Source organism: Kogia breviceps, chromosome 15 (assembly GCF_026419965.1).
Source record: "Kogia breviceps isolate mKogBre1 chromosome 15, mKogBre1 haplotype 1, whole genome shotgun sequence".
In the NCBI taxonomy this organism is placed as follows: domain Eukaryota; kingdom Metazoa; phylum Chordata; class Mammalia; order Artiodactyla; family Physeteridae; genus Kogia; species Kogia breviceps.
This window is the reverse complement of record NC_081324.1, coordinates 57968534-57983789: the sequence shown is the minus strand read 5'-3', so window position 1 is coordinate 57983789 and position 15256 is coordinate 57968534. Positions and strand designations below refer to the sequence as shown.

Genomic DNA, 15256 nt, shown 5'->3' with positions numbered 1-15256 from the left:
GTATCTGTGAAAAAGCAGATGAGCTTTGGGGGCAGTTAGCAGGGAAGGGAACGGAGCTAATTTTCCAAGAGTGGGAAGGAATGTAGGGGCAGCAATTCCAACTACAGAGCGGTAGCTCAGGGGAGTCAGGGTTTTCAAATCACGATCAGTGACTTGGAAATGCTGGGCACATTTCTTAACCCCTGTGTATCTATGTCAAACAGAGCTAATATGCAGAGAGGGTAGTTTTTTAAAGTATAATTACTCAACCATCAAAAGGAACGAGATTGGGTCATTTGTAGGGATGTGGATGGACCTAGAGTCTGTCATACAGAGTGCAGTAAGTCAGAAAGAGAAGGACAAATATCATATATTAACGCATATATGTGGAACCTAGAAAAATGGTACAGATGAACATATTTCCCGGGCAGGAATAGAGATGCAGACATAGAGAACGGACATGTGGACACAGGGAGGGAAGGGGAGGGTGGGAGGAATTGAGAGAGTAGGATTGACATACATACACTACCATGCATAAAATAGATAACTAAGTGGGAACCTGCTGTAAAACACAGGGAGCTCAGCTCTGTGCTCTGTCAAGACCTAGATGGGTGGGATGGAAGGGGGAGGTCCAAGAGGGAGGGGATATGTGTGTGCATATGGCTGATTCACTTCACCGTGGGGCAGAAACTAACACAACCTTGTAAAGCAGTTATACTGCAATAATTTTTTTAAAAAAGGTATATTCACTTTTTTATCGCAATTCTTTTCCTTCATGGTCCCTCCATGTCAGTTCTCGTCTGGATAGACACATAAGCAGATTGGCTCAACATGGAATTAATGTTTAATGTGTGAAAGTATAGGTAGTTCTGGACGGCAGTCCCGTGTTATTCCATGTTGCTTTGTTTCGTTATGAAAATGCCTTTTTATATTTTTGCATCAACTTTTATTGGAGTATAGTTGCCTTACGATGTTGTGTTAGTTTCTGCCCTGCAGCAAAGGGAATCAGTTATACATATACATATATCCACTCTTTTTTAGATTTCCTTCCCATTTGGGTCACGACAGAGCATTTGAGTAGAGTTCCCGATGCTGTACAGTAGGTTCTCATTAGCTATCTATTTTACACATAGTAGTGTGTATATGTCAATCCCAATCTCCCAATTCATCCCACCCCCTTTTCCCCGCTTGGTAACCATAAGTTTGTTTTCTACATCTGTGACTCTGTTTCTGCTTTGCAAATAAGTTCATCTGTACCACTTTTCTAGATTTCACATATAAGCAATATTATCTGATATTTGTCTTTCTCTTTCTGACCTAACTTCACTCTTGTGTAACAATCTCTACATCTATCCGTGTCACTGCAAATGGCAGAAAATGCCTTTTTATATTTTAAAAATGTAATTTACCTCTGCTACAATAGATTCTTAGATAGAGTGTTCTCAAATAGCCTCACAATTTTTATTTTTGGATGGTTCTCTCAGTAAACTTTTCTCAGCTTAAATCTGGCTTTGCCGTTTACTGGCTGTCTGATCTCTGCAAACCTCCTAAAAGGTTCCTTTTCATCATCTATGAAAATAATGTATAGTTGTCATTAAATGAGAATATATATATATATTTTTTACAACTATGCCTGGAATATGTAGGCACACAACAAAAGTGAATCCCTTTTGCCTTACCAGGCATGCCTGCTCTTAGACTGTGGAGTGTTTTGATGGCGCAATATGAGCATGCTTGTCCTGCCGCGAACAGATGTCTGTCCTCAGTGCTATTCCTGTGTCCCCCACCCGACCCACAGCAGAGCTCTGCACCACTGGAAGCAAGATTTACTGTGGTCTTATTAGCACCACGAGTTATGAGTAATGGGTATTGGAATAATATATGAAAACTCAGTTCTTCTTTCTAGAATGAAATTTAAGGCTAAGTCTAAGTTAACTGAAAATGCATTTATTTAAAGGTAGACAGGTTCAGGTGCAGTAGAGCCTCTTTCTAAATAACTTCACATCATACCTATAAGTGCTCACAATTCATTCCCCATAAGCCTTTAAAAATAGATTTGAGGCCTCTGACGATAAAATACACATATCCAGTAAGGCTGTTAAAATGGAAATTAAAAATTTTAAAACCATATAGCGGGAGCAAACAAGTATAATAATCACTTAGGCTAATAAAATTGTTATGATTGAGCATTAAATTTAGCTCCCCTGTTCCTCGATAGATAAATAACTGCTTATTTTCCAACTGCCCAAAGGGGCAGCAAGGAGTAATAATTACCGTCGTGCATCTTACTCAGCTGATGGTTTTCGAGGTGTGACAGTGTGTGAGCCACGGTGCCAGGAGTCTTGAGGGCGGCAGGGTGACGGAGGCAGAGTGGCCAAGCTCCGGGGTCCGGGGAAAGTCCCCGGTGTGGGTTCTGGATGGTAAATGATGAGGCAAAGCCAGAAGGACGGTGCCAGTCCAGATGATGGCCAGCTCTGGGTTTACACGAAGGATTCGCCCTTGGTTCTTTATATGCTGATCCTAGTGCTTAAGTGTCCAAGTTATTTTACCAACCATCTGATAACTAATGCATATAGTGGTAATACCATCAGGAAACATCACTGTCCGTTTAAGGATTAGAACTTGAGACAGTGACCAATTTGATTTTCTGACCTTTGTTTTCCAGTTTATCAAAATCTGAGCAAGAAGACTCTATATTTACTTAGCTTTATGCAAACCCAAATACGTGAAAAATCATAAATGTATGAAATACAGTGCTGGAGATGATTTGGTTTTCAAAATTATTCTTTGCTTTACAAAAGGACTCTTTGTAAATATCCTTAAAGTGCCACTCTCCTTTAGTAACATGACCATCTGGTTAGAATTCTTAAAATTCGATTTTCCTCCAAAGTTATGAAGATCCAAAGATATGAAAATATCTTTCATAAAAACACACATGAATACAGAATTTGGTTATATATTCCAAGTTTCGATGGCCCTTGTAGGGGAGGGTGCCTCATATCATTGGATTAGAAAGGGGCATTTCAAATTTCTACTGTTTTCATTGTAAGAAATTGCATACAGCCTTGGAAAGAATAATTTAATATTTCTTAATGAACAGAAGGAGAGAATGTTGAATAGAGTACCTAAAAAAATCATGTCTATCTGCTTTTGAAACATTTTTTTAAAGATATTATCTTTTTACTGTTTCAGTTTTAGACCTAAAGTCCACAGTAGGATTTCCAGGTTCGGGTCCAATAGCCGAAATAGAAAGGCCTTACTCTCCTGTACGCAGGATCTGGCTGGAGTGCTTGACCTGCCTTGTTTGTTTAGAGGTGGTTTTCTTGCTTTTGAAACAAACAATTGCACTGCAAAATTAAAAGAGAAGGACATTGAAAGGGTTGAAATATTAAAGCTTGAGAAAATTTTCTCTTTCTCCTTCACTACATTATACACACTTACATAAACTTCTGTCTACTGGTAAATCCAAAGCAGCAGGCGTCATTCTGGAAAGGATGCCAGTTTTGCCCTTTCACAGCTGGACTGCTTAGTTGCCTGGTACTGGCAGTCACATGCAATTTGGCTGTGTCCAGAGTGCTGAAGTATCACCATAAATAAACATAGTACCAGATCAGAACAGCCAGCCCTGTATGACAGCAGCTGAATGTAGAAATATTTTAAACGTTAATAGCTCTATTGAGGTATAATTTACAAACAATAACATGTACAGATTTTCGGTGTGGATTTTGACGAGTTTGAGAAATGTATATCCTATATAACGACCACCCCAGTCAAGATTTGGACCATTTCCAATGCCACAGAAGGTTCCTTTGTGCTCCTTTGTGGTCAGAGCTGCTCCCCGCCCCCCTCCCAGACAGCCAGGTCTTTCTGTGACTGTTGTCACGCTTTGCACCAACGGAAACACACAGTGTGCGCTCTCCCAAGTCTGTCCTCTGTGCTCAACATGGTGTCTGTTTGACTGATGCATGTTCATGCGTGAATAAACAGTTCATCCTTTTTTATTGGTGACAGTGGTCATTGTATGCATATACCACACTTGTTTGTGAATGGATGTTCACCTGGGGTTGGGCATTTAGGTTGTTTCCAGCTTTTGGCTGTTCTGAATGAAACCGCAAGGAATACTTACTTGTTCACACGGCTTTGTATTTTCATCTGTTTTGGGTGGAATTTCCAGGCATCGCAGAGTTGGCATATATTTAGATTTACAATTTAACGTTAGTAAACCATTTCCTAAAGTGATTGTACAATTTTACCGCCCCACTGACATTGTATGAATGTTCTGGGAGCTCCACAGCCTTGCCAGTAATTGGCGTTGTCAGTCATTTAATTTATGGTGTGTAATAGCTGGTCATTTTGTTTTCTCTTATGAATTAGTATGTTGAGGATTTTTTAATCTGCTTATTGACCATTCATGAACCTTCTTTTTTCCAAGAAGCTTCAAGTCTTTTACCCATTATTTATTAGGTTGTTAAGTCTTTTCTAAGGTAAATGTATTACGAATGCCTATGGCTTAGTTTTCCTTTTTATTAACGATGATTTTGAAGAACTTAAGTTTTTAATTATGATGACAATTGAATTTATCAGTTTATTAATTTATGGGTAGTGCTGTTTTTATGTTAAGAAATTCTTGACTATCTTACTATTATAAAGATTTTATCTTAAGTTTCTTCCTGAGTTTGATAGTTCTAGCTTTTATGTTTAGGTCTATAATCCATTTCAGACTAATTTGTACGTGGGATGTGAGGTAGGTGTTAGCGGGTTCATTTTGTTTTCACAGGTGGATATCTAGCGGGTCTAGTACCATTTGTTGAAAAGACTGGCCTTTCCTTATTGAATGACCTTGTTGTGCTTGTTGAAGAGCAATTGACTGTGTATATATATATGTCAATGTATGTACACTATTCTGTTCCAAAAATATATTTGTCTATCCTTATGCCAGAACAACACTGTCTTAAGATTGTGGCATTACAGTAAGTGTAGAGCTGAAATAGAATGGATTTTCCTACTTTGTTCATTTTTTTTCCCAAAATTGTTGTTCCACTGGTAATATTTACTTTCAGGCTGAAATACTTCCTGCAATATTTCTTGTACTGCAAATCCATAGGTGATTACTTTTTCAGTAAAATAAAATTCCTTTATTTTACTCCTTTTTGAAGGATATTTTTATAAAATTTAAAATCATAGGTTGACAGTGTTTTTCCTCTCAGTGCTTTGCTTTCATTGTCTCCATGCCTCTGCTGTCTCTGATGAGAGGTTGGCTGACACTCCTGTCATGGTTCCTCTGTATGTAATTTGTTGTGCTTCTCTGACTGCTTTCAAGATTTTTTCCTTTGTCTTTCATTTTCAGTAGTTTGACTATGATTTGCCTAGTTGTTTTTTTTTTTTTCCTTTCTATTTATTTTGCTTGGGTTTTGCTGTTCTTCTTAAGCTTATAAATTGGCATTTGGGGCCAAAATAGCTACATTTTTTGACATTATTCTTTCAACTTTTGTCTTGTTTGGCCATTATTTATACTCCATGTTCACCTCTCCTTCTGGACCCCAAATACTGATACATGTTTGTTAGACCAGTTGATATTATCTCATAAGTACTTGGGCTCTTTTCATTTTTAAAAATCTTTTATTGTATATACTTGAGATTAATAATATCTATGAATCTGTTTTCATGTTCACTCACCTTTTTATCCTGCCACCTACAGTCTGTTAAGCTCATCCGGAAACTTTTTAATTTTGCTTTTCAGTTGTAGAATTTCCATTTGTTTCTCTTTTATAGTTTCCATTTCCAGATTCCCTATCTGTTCCCTCATCAAGACCATTTTTCCTTTAAACCCTTGAACCTATTTTGATAGCTAAAGTCCCAATAATAAATAGATGTTGTCTGCTAGTTACAACATCTGGGTCAACTCAGGGTCTCTTTCTATTGACTGCTTAAAAAAAAAAATGAGTATGGCTCACATTCACCTGATTATTTGCATGTCTAATAAATTTTTATTCTACCTTGGACATTATGAATGATACAGTGTACAGAGTTGGGAGTATTTGTCTTCCTTTAAAAAGGGTAGTTGGTTTTATCAGACAGTTAATTACTGGTGGTCTCTTAATCATGTTGAGGCTTAATTTTAGCCTTTTTTAGGGCTGGTCTAGAGTAGGCCTTGGTTCTGACTCCGACACTATGGACTTTTTTGTGTCTCGGTCAAAGTCTCATGGTATTATTGAGCTCTCTCCACTCTGGTCTCTCTACTTTCCCAGTGACGTGTGTCCTCTAGTGTCTTTGTCTCACTATCATCTCTGTATCAGCTGCTCTCTGCTTGGCTTCACCAAGTCTCACCTTGCACATGTGCAGTCCAGCCCTTGGCCAAGGTCCTGTGAGTAACCCACCTAGACTTCTGGGGTCCCCTTCTTGGAGCTCTGTCCTCTCCAGCCTTTGTCCTCCAATTTCCAGCTGCTTCCTCAGCTCTGAACTGTAATCTTTGTCTCCTCAGCACAGCCCAACTCCTTTTTTATGTTTCTCCTCCCTGTGCTGCTGGGAGGAAATGGTCTTCAAGATGACATTCAGGGCTCATCTTGGTGCACTTAGGGATCACATTTCTTTTTTTTTTTTTTGGTACGCGGGCCTCTCACTGTTGTGGAGCACAGGCTCCGGATGCGCAGGCTCAGTGGCCATGGCTAACGGGCCCAGCTGCTCCACGGCATGTGGGATCCTCCCAGACTGGGGCACAAACCTGTGTCCCCTGCATCGGCAGGCAGACTCTCAACTACTGTGCCACCAGCGAAGCCCAGAATCACATTTCTGTGCTGCCTGTTGTCCAGTGTCTGAAAACACCACTTCATATATTTTGTCCAGTTTTATAGTTGTTACTCTGTCATGTGCAGAAGCCTCAGTGTGGTAGAAGAATTGTTCTGATTGTTGTTCCTAAGATTACTGGTTCTCAAACTTAAGCTTACATCAGATGCATCTGGAGGACTCGTTTACACAAAGACCCTTAGGCCCCATCCTTTAGTGTTTCTGATTCAGTAGGATTGGATTGGGGCCTGACAATTTGCATTGTCCAGGTGATAACTGATACTGCTGGTCTGGGAACCACACTTTGAGAACAACTTACTTGGAAAGATGGATCTTGAGAAAAAAATGTTGGGATTTTATTTGGCACTTACTCCATACAATTTTACCTTTCTTTTTTTTGGGGGGGTAATAATACTTACATCTCAGTTTATTATAACGCTATACATCTTGCTCTTTTCATTCAAAGTATGAATTAATGAGGAATTTTTTTTTACACTGAGAAGGATAGATTCTCCGTTTAATTGATAGAAACAGAAAATACATGAGAGAATAAGTAAAGTTATTTTACAATGAAATACTACCATTCTTTTTTTTTTTTTTTTGCCTTCACAAATAAATTGGATTCTTTCAAGTTATGAAACTTGTAGAACATGGAGTGTGATAAGTTTCAAAAGTAATTGCTTTTTGCTTCAGAAATTGGGTTTTATTTTCATTATTCTCAGACTTATTTGTATATATGTGAAGTAAGTGTGTGTGTGTGTGTGTGTGTGTGTGTGTGTGTGTGTGTGTGTGTGTGTGTTGTGTAGGTGAGATGTGATACAGTGATAACCAGTAGGCTTGCTGGACTGGGCTCTACCTTGTCATGTCCTCAGGTTTCCTGACAACTTACACTTCATCCTTTAATAGCTGTTAAGATAGCTCTCAATCCTTCTACCTTAGCAGCACATATTATCTGCTTTCTTTGCCTCTTTTAGTTCAATGGCCCCATCTCTCATTTGTCAGGATTTTGACATTTATTGCTGCCTTTTACTCTACTCCATATATTTCCTGTCAGTGTAAGGTTTATACTGGTGTCAGATGGTGCCTCTCATTGTTGAGGATGCTGACTTTGTTCTTGCAGTGGCTGCGGAACAGGAAGTGTTCTCTCAACAACATCATAGAATATCTTAGATGGGAAAATGGATTCGTCCTATCCTTTCAAATTCTAATCAATCCAGATTTTTTATTTTTATTTATTTATTTTTATAAATTTATTTATTTTTGGCTGTGTTGGGTCCTCGTTGCTGCACATGGGCTTTCTCTAGTTGCAGTGAGCGGGGGCTACTCTTCGTAGTGGTCTGTGGGCCTCTCATTGCAGTGGCTTCTCTTGTTGTGGAGTACGGGCTCTAGGCACTTGGGCTTCAGTAGCTGTGGCCCGTTGGCTCAGTAGTTGTGGTGCATGGGCTTAGTTGCTCCACGGCATGTGGGATCTTCCTGGACCAGGGATCGAATCCGTGTCCCCTGCATTGGCAGGTGGATTCTTAACCACTGTGCCACCAGGGAAGTCCCGACAGATTTTTTAATGTAACAACTTTTTAAATTTTTTGGAAAAATTGGTACAACAGCCTTTGGTGGTTAGATTAGAAAGTTGTTTCATAGCACAGTTTCAATATTGTTTCAGCTGTAATGTGAGATTACAACAATTTTAATCTCAATTTCAGAGATACGTTCTCTAATATTTTGACACAGGCACAGTGATATACTGATTACTAAGTTTTCATTTCCAACAGGTCCATTTTGATGGCTGGGACCACAAATATGACTACTGGATGGATACAGACAGCCCTGACATTCACCCAATCGGATGGTGTGACGTCACAGGTCATCCCCTGGAAGTGCCACATCGTGAGTATCTTGCTCTTTGTGTTGTTGCTTTTTAAATACTTAGCCTGGAGCCTATCTTAATGCTGTTTATTTCATGTCATTATAAGTATTTTAAAGCTCAATATCACATAGGTGAATTGATGAATCAGCACTATAGCTACACTGAAAGCCGGTTATTCACAATTAAGCCTCAAAAGACATGCTCTATATAAATGAAGAGTTATCAACATTAAGGAATTATTTTGATAATGTTGTCTGGCCGAATCTTTGTTTTCCACGTTTTAGTTTGGAAAACTGAGCCAGGTCTAAATCCATCTAATTTTGACCTTCACTTTTAGCTGAAGTACTTTTTGTTTTCTTAAACATCTCATCTTAATTGATTTTGCTTTATAGCGTAGGTTTCAAAACGTTTTAGAAGAACAGAAGTATTTTAAATTTCAGCAATTAAAAAAATTTTAGTTGTAAAAATTGGAAAAAAAGACAACCTCCTGTTATATCGGTATCTTCATTATTTCTGTCTTTCTAGGTACTTAGAGTTAAGGAGTTAATTAACCATTCTAAATTCTAATAAACCTCGAACCAAAATATTTTATTCTTTCGTCTGCAGGATTCCTCTGATCAGATTAGGCTGACATGACTAATAACTAGTTTCAGACATTTTGCGAGCACTCTCCATCCTTATGTTTGCTTTGTTCCCCCACCGCTTCTGTTGTCCTCCCTTCGGTTTCTTGGGGTGAAGGTAGCCTTCTATGCTGTTAATGAGGATGAACCAGCCCAACGATGCTTGAACCTTAGATCTAAAAGGATTAATTGCATCTTTGAAAGAGTTCCTTAACTTCTCTTAGAAATAAGGAGAATTACTGCCATAATAACCTGACAAACATTTTGACATTGTGCTAGATTCTTCAAAAACTACACGTGGATGAGGTGCAGGTCCTCGTGTAACTTACAGTCCATTAGCAAGTGCAGGGTCTGCATACAGAGAATGTAAAACAGGGAGAACAAGGTCAGTTCCATGGAGGGCGGAAGGGTTAGCGTATTTGCTTTGTGCTTTTTGCTGATCCCACTTTCTGTTCTCCCTGATCTTGCATCCCATCTTGCCAGGGAGGTGTCTCTCGGTTGACGTTAACCACCCCCCACCCACCAGCACGCACATTCTGTCCCTCATCCCAGTAAGCTTCTCAAGTAGGGATTTCAAGGGAGGTGGGCCCGGATCAGCGTTTCAGGTACAGAGACAGCTGTCTTCACTCCGCCTCAACCATCACCTGTTCCTTGGTCAGGCTGCCTACCTGGCTTCTCGACCCAAATGTCTCAGAAGCTTCGCAAAGTCTATGGATCGAACCTCAGCTCCATCCCAAGCCAAAAGCTTGTCTTTCTACCGTAGCTGCTACTTGATTCCAAAGTTGCTGCTTCCTATGCAGTCATTCTAGACTCTGCTCCCTCCCTACCCCTCCCTCACCCCACACATACAGCCAGTCATCAAGTCTTGATGGTTCTCTTTCTTAATTTCTCAGAACCCATCTCTGACCCCTTCTTCCCCTTCCCAGTACCATTGCATTTGAGTTCTCATCATAGGTACAAATGGTTTGCAGAATATGGTCTGCAATTTGCTAGTTAGTGAGTCACACTGGTCCTCCCAAACTAAAAATTCAGGCTGTAGAGGCAGGATTGCCTAGTGGTTGAGAGTGTGAAATCTGGAGTCAGAATGCTGAGATGTGAATCTCAGTATCACTGCTTTGCTTAGCTGTGTGATCTGTGCCTGTTTCCTCATCTAGAAAATGGAGGTGATATTAGTGTGTCAGTCTCATAATCCGTAATGATGAAATGAGATAAATTTTTTTGTGCATAACGCCTCAAAAACTGCCTGGCCCACAGCATGTGCTCAATTAGTGTTAGCTGCTATCAGAAAATGATGTAACATTCTATAGATTTTCATTTTTACCTAAGACTATGTGAATTATTAAGGATTACAAAATTCGAAATTGTGCTAAAATGAATAGGTGACTAGAGTTTTCCAAATATTTAAATTTAGTTTTTTTTAAGTTAGGCTTTCATGTATTCCTGGCAATATTATAAGACTCCTGTTTTGAGTATGTGCACTTGAGTAATTGGAATCCCTATTATTTGGGGGATTGGATGTCTTCAGTTGGTCATGATATTCTATTACTGCTGTGCTTGCTTTTTGGTTATAAATGTGTTGAGATTAATTATTATTAATACAGTTTATTATAGGTTACTTGTTTAACCCTATTTTTTGTAATTATTCATATCTGCATCATTAGTCTTATTAATTTTTAAATACCTAGACTTTAAGACATGTTCATAGTGTGGTTCAATATATATGGCCCCATCATTAAAGCAAAAATACACACACACACACACACACACACACACACACACAGAGTCCTACTCCAGTATTTATTTGCCTACTTATTTATCACAGAATCTTTTTCCACTGGAAAGTAAAGACAAATGGTTTGTCTAGGTCCTCCAGCAAAACAAAATTTGACGGTCTAGCGTTGATGTTGCAACAGCTTCCTAACCATCTTGTCTCGTTTCTTTGCTGTAATAGTCTGTGTAAAACCCAAATCTAACCTCTTAGCGGTACCTTTAGACTTCAGACTCCTTCACGTGTACCAGGCCTGTTGCAGTCTGTCCTCTGCTCACCTCATGCCTTACCCTTCCACCGTTTTCCACCAAGAACAGAATTACTTTATTTATACTAAACAGAATTACTGATAGTGCCTTGAACATTGGCCTCATAAGATTCTGAAGACAATACGTCAACTATACTCTGCCCTCTTAACTGTGTTTACAGAAAGTCACACCCTGCAGTGGGTGTCGGATGCCTGTGTGCTGAGGAGCTGGCGGGAGAACTTGCCCCGCAGCACGAACCACGTGCAGCCTCTTCACTCCTGTCCCGTCTCTTGTGGGTGTATTTGTACAAACAGCCACCTCAAATCATCTTTTACTGCCCATGCTATTTTAAGTCAAAGCGTTGATCTTCTTGACTCATACAATTCAAACCAAATTTGTATGTCCAATATCTGTGATAATCAGATCAAAGTAATTATTGGGCTGGCCAAAAAGTTCCTTTGGGTTTTTCGTAACATCTTACTAAAAATCTGAACCCACTTTTCGGCCAACCCAATACATTTTGTAAGTAGATCTGTAAAACCACACAGAGCATTTTATCACACGTGAACAAATAAAGTCATCTTACCAACGTTAATTTTCAGATATTTTAAGGTATTTTCAGATATTTTAACTTTCAGACATTGTTTGTACTCTGTTGTTTTACTTCTTTGATATTTATGTGATTCAACAATTGCCTTCAGTGCTTTATTATATATAATACGATAGCTTTATTGATCAAACATTGCAAAGACTACTGAACGTTTAGGTCTTGGAGAAGGGCTTAATTTTTATTTTAACTTATTTAATTTTGGCTGCATTGGGTCGTCGCTGCTGTGCGCAGTCTCCCTCCAGTTGCTCACTCCCTGCCACGGTGCGTATGCCTCTCACCGAGGCGGCCTCACCCGTTGTGGAGCATAGGCTTCAGGTACGCAGGCTTCAGTAGTTGTGGCACGTGGGCTCAGTAGTTGTGGCTCGTGGGCTCTAGAGCACAGGCTCCGTAGTTGTGACGCACAGGCTTAGTCGCTCCGCGGCATGTGGGATCTTCCCGGACCAGGGCTCGAACCCATGTCCCCTGCATTGGCAGGCGGATTCTCAACCACTGCGCCACCAAGGAAGTCCCTAGAAAAAGGCTTAGCGATCATACAGTCTACCCTATCATTTTGTGGAGGCAGAACCTGACTTGAACTTTACCTGCTTTATTGATTTACTCTAGTGAATTTTCACAAAAGATAGCACAGGTTGTCTACAAGGGGTGTTGTGTGAAAACAAGAGCAATCAAAGAAAATATGAAGTAGGCAGTTTTTAAATCGATTCTTCTCATCTGTTTTTCTTTATGAATATTTTCCTTTGACCCTTTTTCAACAGATTTGTAGCTCAGAATTATGATAAATGCCTTGGAAACAAAGGACTAAAGTATATAAAAATATAATAGGTGAGTTTTTTCTTTCTTCAGCGACCTCCCAATTTATGTCTGAGGGATGTGCAGTTTAGAAGGGGATGAAATAGAGTAAAATCGCACAGCTGCCTATGAATGAGCAACACTGGATGTAGATTGTTAATGTGCTTTTGAAGACAGAGCAGAATGACGTAGGACTAGCCTACCGAGGCTTTTAGAATGGTGTTGACCTGGGTTCAAAAGAGCACAGGGGACTTGGGCCAGTGGAGGGAGAGCCGTGGCTCTAAAGATGGAAATGCCACAAGTAACAAGCACAATTAGAATTTGTTGGTTCTCATGCACATTTTATTAGACTTCATTAAAATTTTGTTTTTCTAAATGAGTTTGTATCTATTTCTAATGTCATTCAATCAGCATATTTATACTCACTGCAGAAACCAAGCCAAGATGTAGTACATGCTGTATAGCCCCATACTTCTGTAGAAATGTTTGTGCAGTGTATTTTGGCCAAGACCATGATATTTAATAATTCATAAGATTCAATCACAAAGGACAAATGTAAGTTCTTGAAAAGGTAACTGTGAAAAGCCTCTTGAGAGTGAAACTTGAATGTCCCCATTCAGCTGGGAAGTGCTCCAGCTTGTAGGATCAGGTGACGATGACTTCCTCTTAGCCTCTGTTACCAGCCACTTCACCTTGTGTCCACTGCCGGATTGAGATCTCCTTTTCTTAGGCCATGCGGGCACAATTTTCCTGTTTTATCTGACATATAATCCTGCATGGTGGACTTTTCCTACAAGTAGAATCAAAATTAAATACTTAAGATTTAGCACTAAGGTGTCAGGATCGTTCTGTTGTGCTTTGCATTCCCTGAATGTCCTTAAAAAGATATAAAAATATCAGAACCAAAAGCCCATGCCAACTTCAGGCAGCTACAGCACTGCCTTTTGGCAGTCTTTTTAGTCATAGCGTTTGGGAACTGTAATCCCAGTTACATTCAATGCTAAATTTGTTTAAATAGAGCTCATTTCTTTTATTATATTATTAATCATTTACCCACAAATCCGCCAGGCCATGGGATGCCTGATGTTTTTTGCTTTGGAAATTTACTGAGCTTGGGAAGCAAGATGAGACCCCAGAGTTAGAAAAACTTGGGTTTAAATTTCCATTCTGCTCTGACTGCCTGTGCCTTTGGGCGAGTTACTTCACCTCTGGGACTCGCCGCCTTGGGAGGTGAAATGCCTTGACCACCATAATGCCTGCCGCTGGTTGTCTGGGCTCAGTGACCCCACAGGAAGGAGCAGGGCCGGCACATTTGCTTCCTAGGCCGCCATTTCTCTTCATTGATCCAGAAAATTGGGAGTTGACTTTACTTCCTAAAACTTAAACAACCAGTATGGTTCTTTGTTATAACTGCGCTGTCCGTAAAGGGGCTGCTGATCTCTGAGCGAATTTGGAATGACGTGTAGGACAGTTTGAACAATTTAGAATGACTGACTTCGACTTAAGAAAAGCAGGCCCCATAAGCCCTGTGAAACTACGAATAAAAGAACTTTGCTGTTCTTTAAAATAAAAATCTGAATATGTTTTGCACCCAGTTCCAATGTGCGTGTGGGTTTTTCACCCACACCAAGCAATTCTCCGACACCAGCCGGGTGTCCCACGGTTCAGCTCAAGTCTAACACTGTTTACTGGAGGTTCGGACTCAGTCTCACATGACTGCCCCCCCCCATCCCCATCCCCAGTTCACACACCAGTCACAAGTCCAGGTGGTCACCTGTGCTTCCAGGGGACTGGCTGTAGATCTGGAGGTTCCCACCACCCTCTCCTTAGGTTTGATTTGCTAGAGCGGCTCACAGAACTCAGAGGAACAGTTTACCCGCTAGGTCACTGGTTCATCATAAAAGGATCTAACTCAGGAACAGCCTGTGGAAGAGATGTGCAGGGTGAGGTCTGGGGGAGGGGTTGGAGCTCCCCTGCCCTCACCAGGCCCCACTCTCCCCGAGACTCCAGGGTTTTGCCAACCTGGCCATCCTTTGGGGTTTTTGTGGAGGCTTCATTACGGAGGCACGACTGATTCAATCATTGGCCATTGGTGATTGAACTTGACTTCCAGCTCCTCTCCCCTCCCTGGGGTCGGGGCTTGGGGGGTTGGACTGGAAGTCTGGAAGTTCCAAACCTCTGATGATTGGTTCTCCTGGCTGCTGGCCCCCATCCTTCCATGCTTTCCAAAAGTCACCTCATTAACGTTAACAGAAGACAGGAAATTCCAAGGATTTGGGGAGCTCTGTGCCAGAACAGGGATGAAGACTCAGTATATACTTCTTATTGTAACTCACAATAGCAGTCGTAATTGTACACCACTAGAGACATGAAGTTATTCTCACTGTCGTTCGGTGGCTTTCTGGTTGTTGGACGCGACGCATGTCAGCAGCTCTCCTCTGCGCCTTCCCGGGTCGGTCGGCACAGCTTACAGCTCCTTCACCCCCAGTGTGGGCCGTGTCCCTGTCCTCTGTCCTCCGGCCTGCTCCTGCCTCTCTCCTTAGTCTGCAGGGGTGGCTCCTTGGCCTCTGGGTGGGCTCTGCGATCCTTGTGCCC

The 15256-nt window shown here is 40.7% G+C and overlaps 1 protein-coding gene across 2 annotated transcripts in view; it reads left to right on the top strand.

Annotated features, from left to right (window-relative positions):
- The window catches only part of L3MBTL4 (L3MBTL histone methyl-lysine binding protein 4), a 374898-nt gene that overhangs the window by 175361 nt on the left and 184281 nt on the right, over nt 1-15256 (top strand). For both annotated transcript variants that reach the window (XR_010836709.1, XM_059039839.2), the window contains exon 13: nt 8532-8646. Coding sequence is in view for 1 of the 2 variants with exons in the window: in XM_059039839.2 (XP_058895822.1) it covers nt 8532-8646 (115 nt within the window). In the remaining variant the exon portion in view is untranslated. The remainder of the gene's footprint in view (nt 1-8531; nt 8647-15256) is intronic.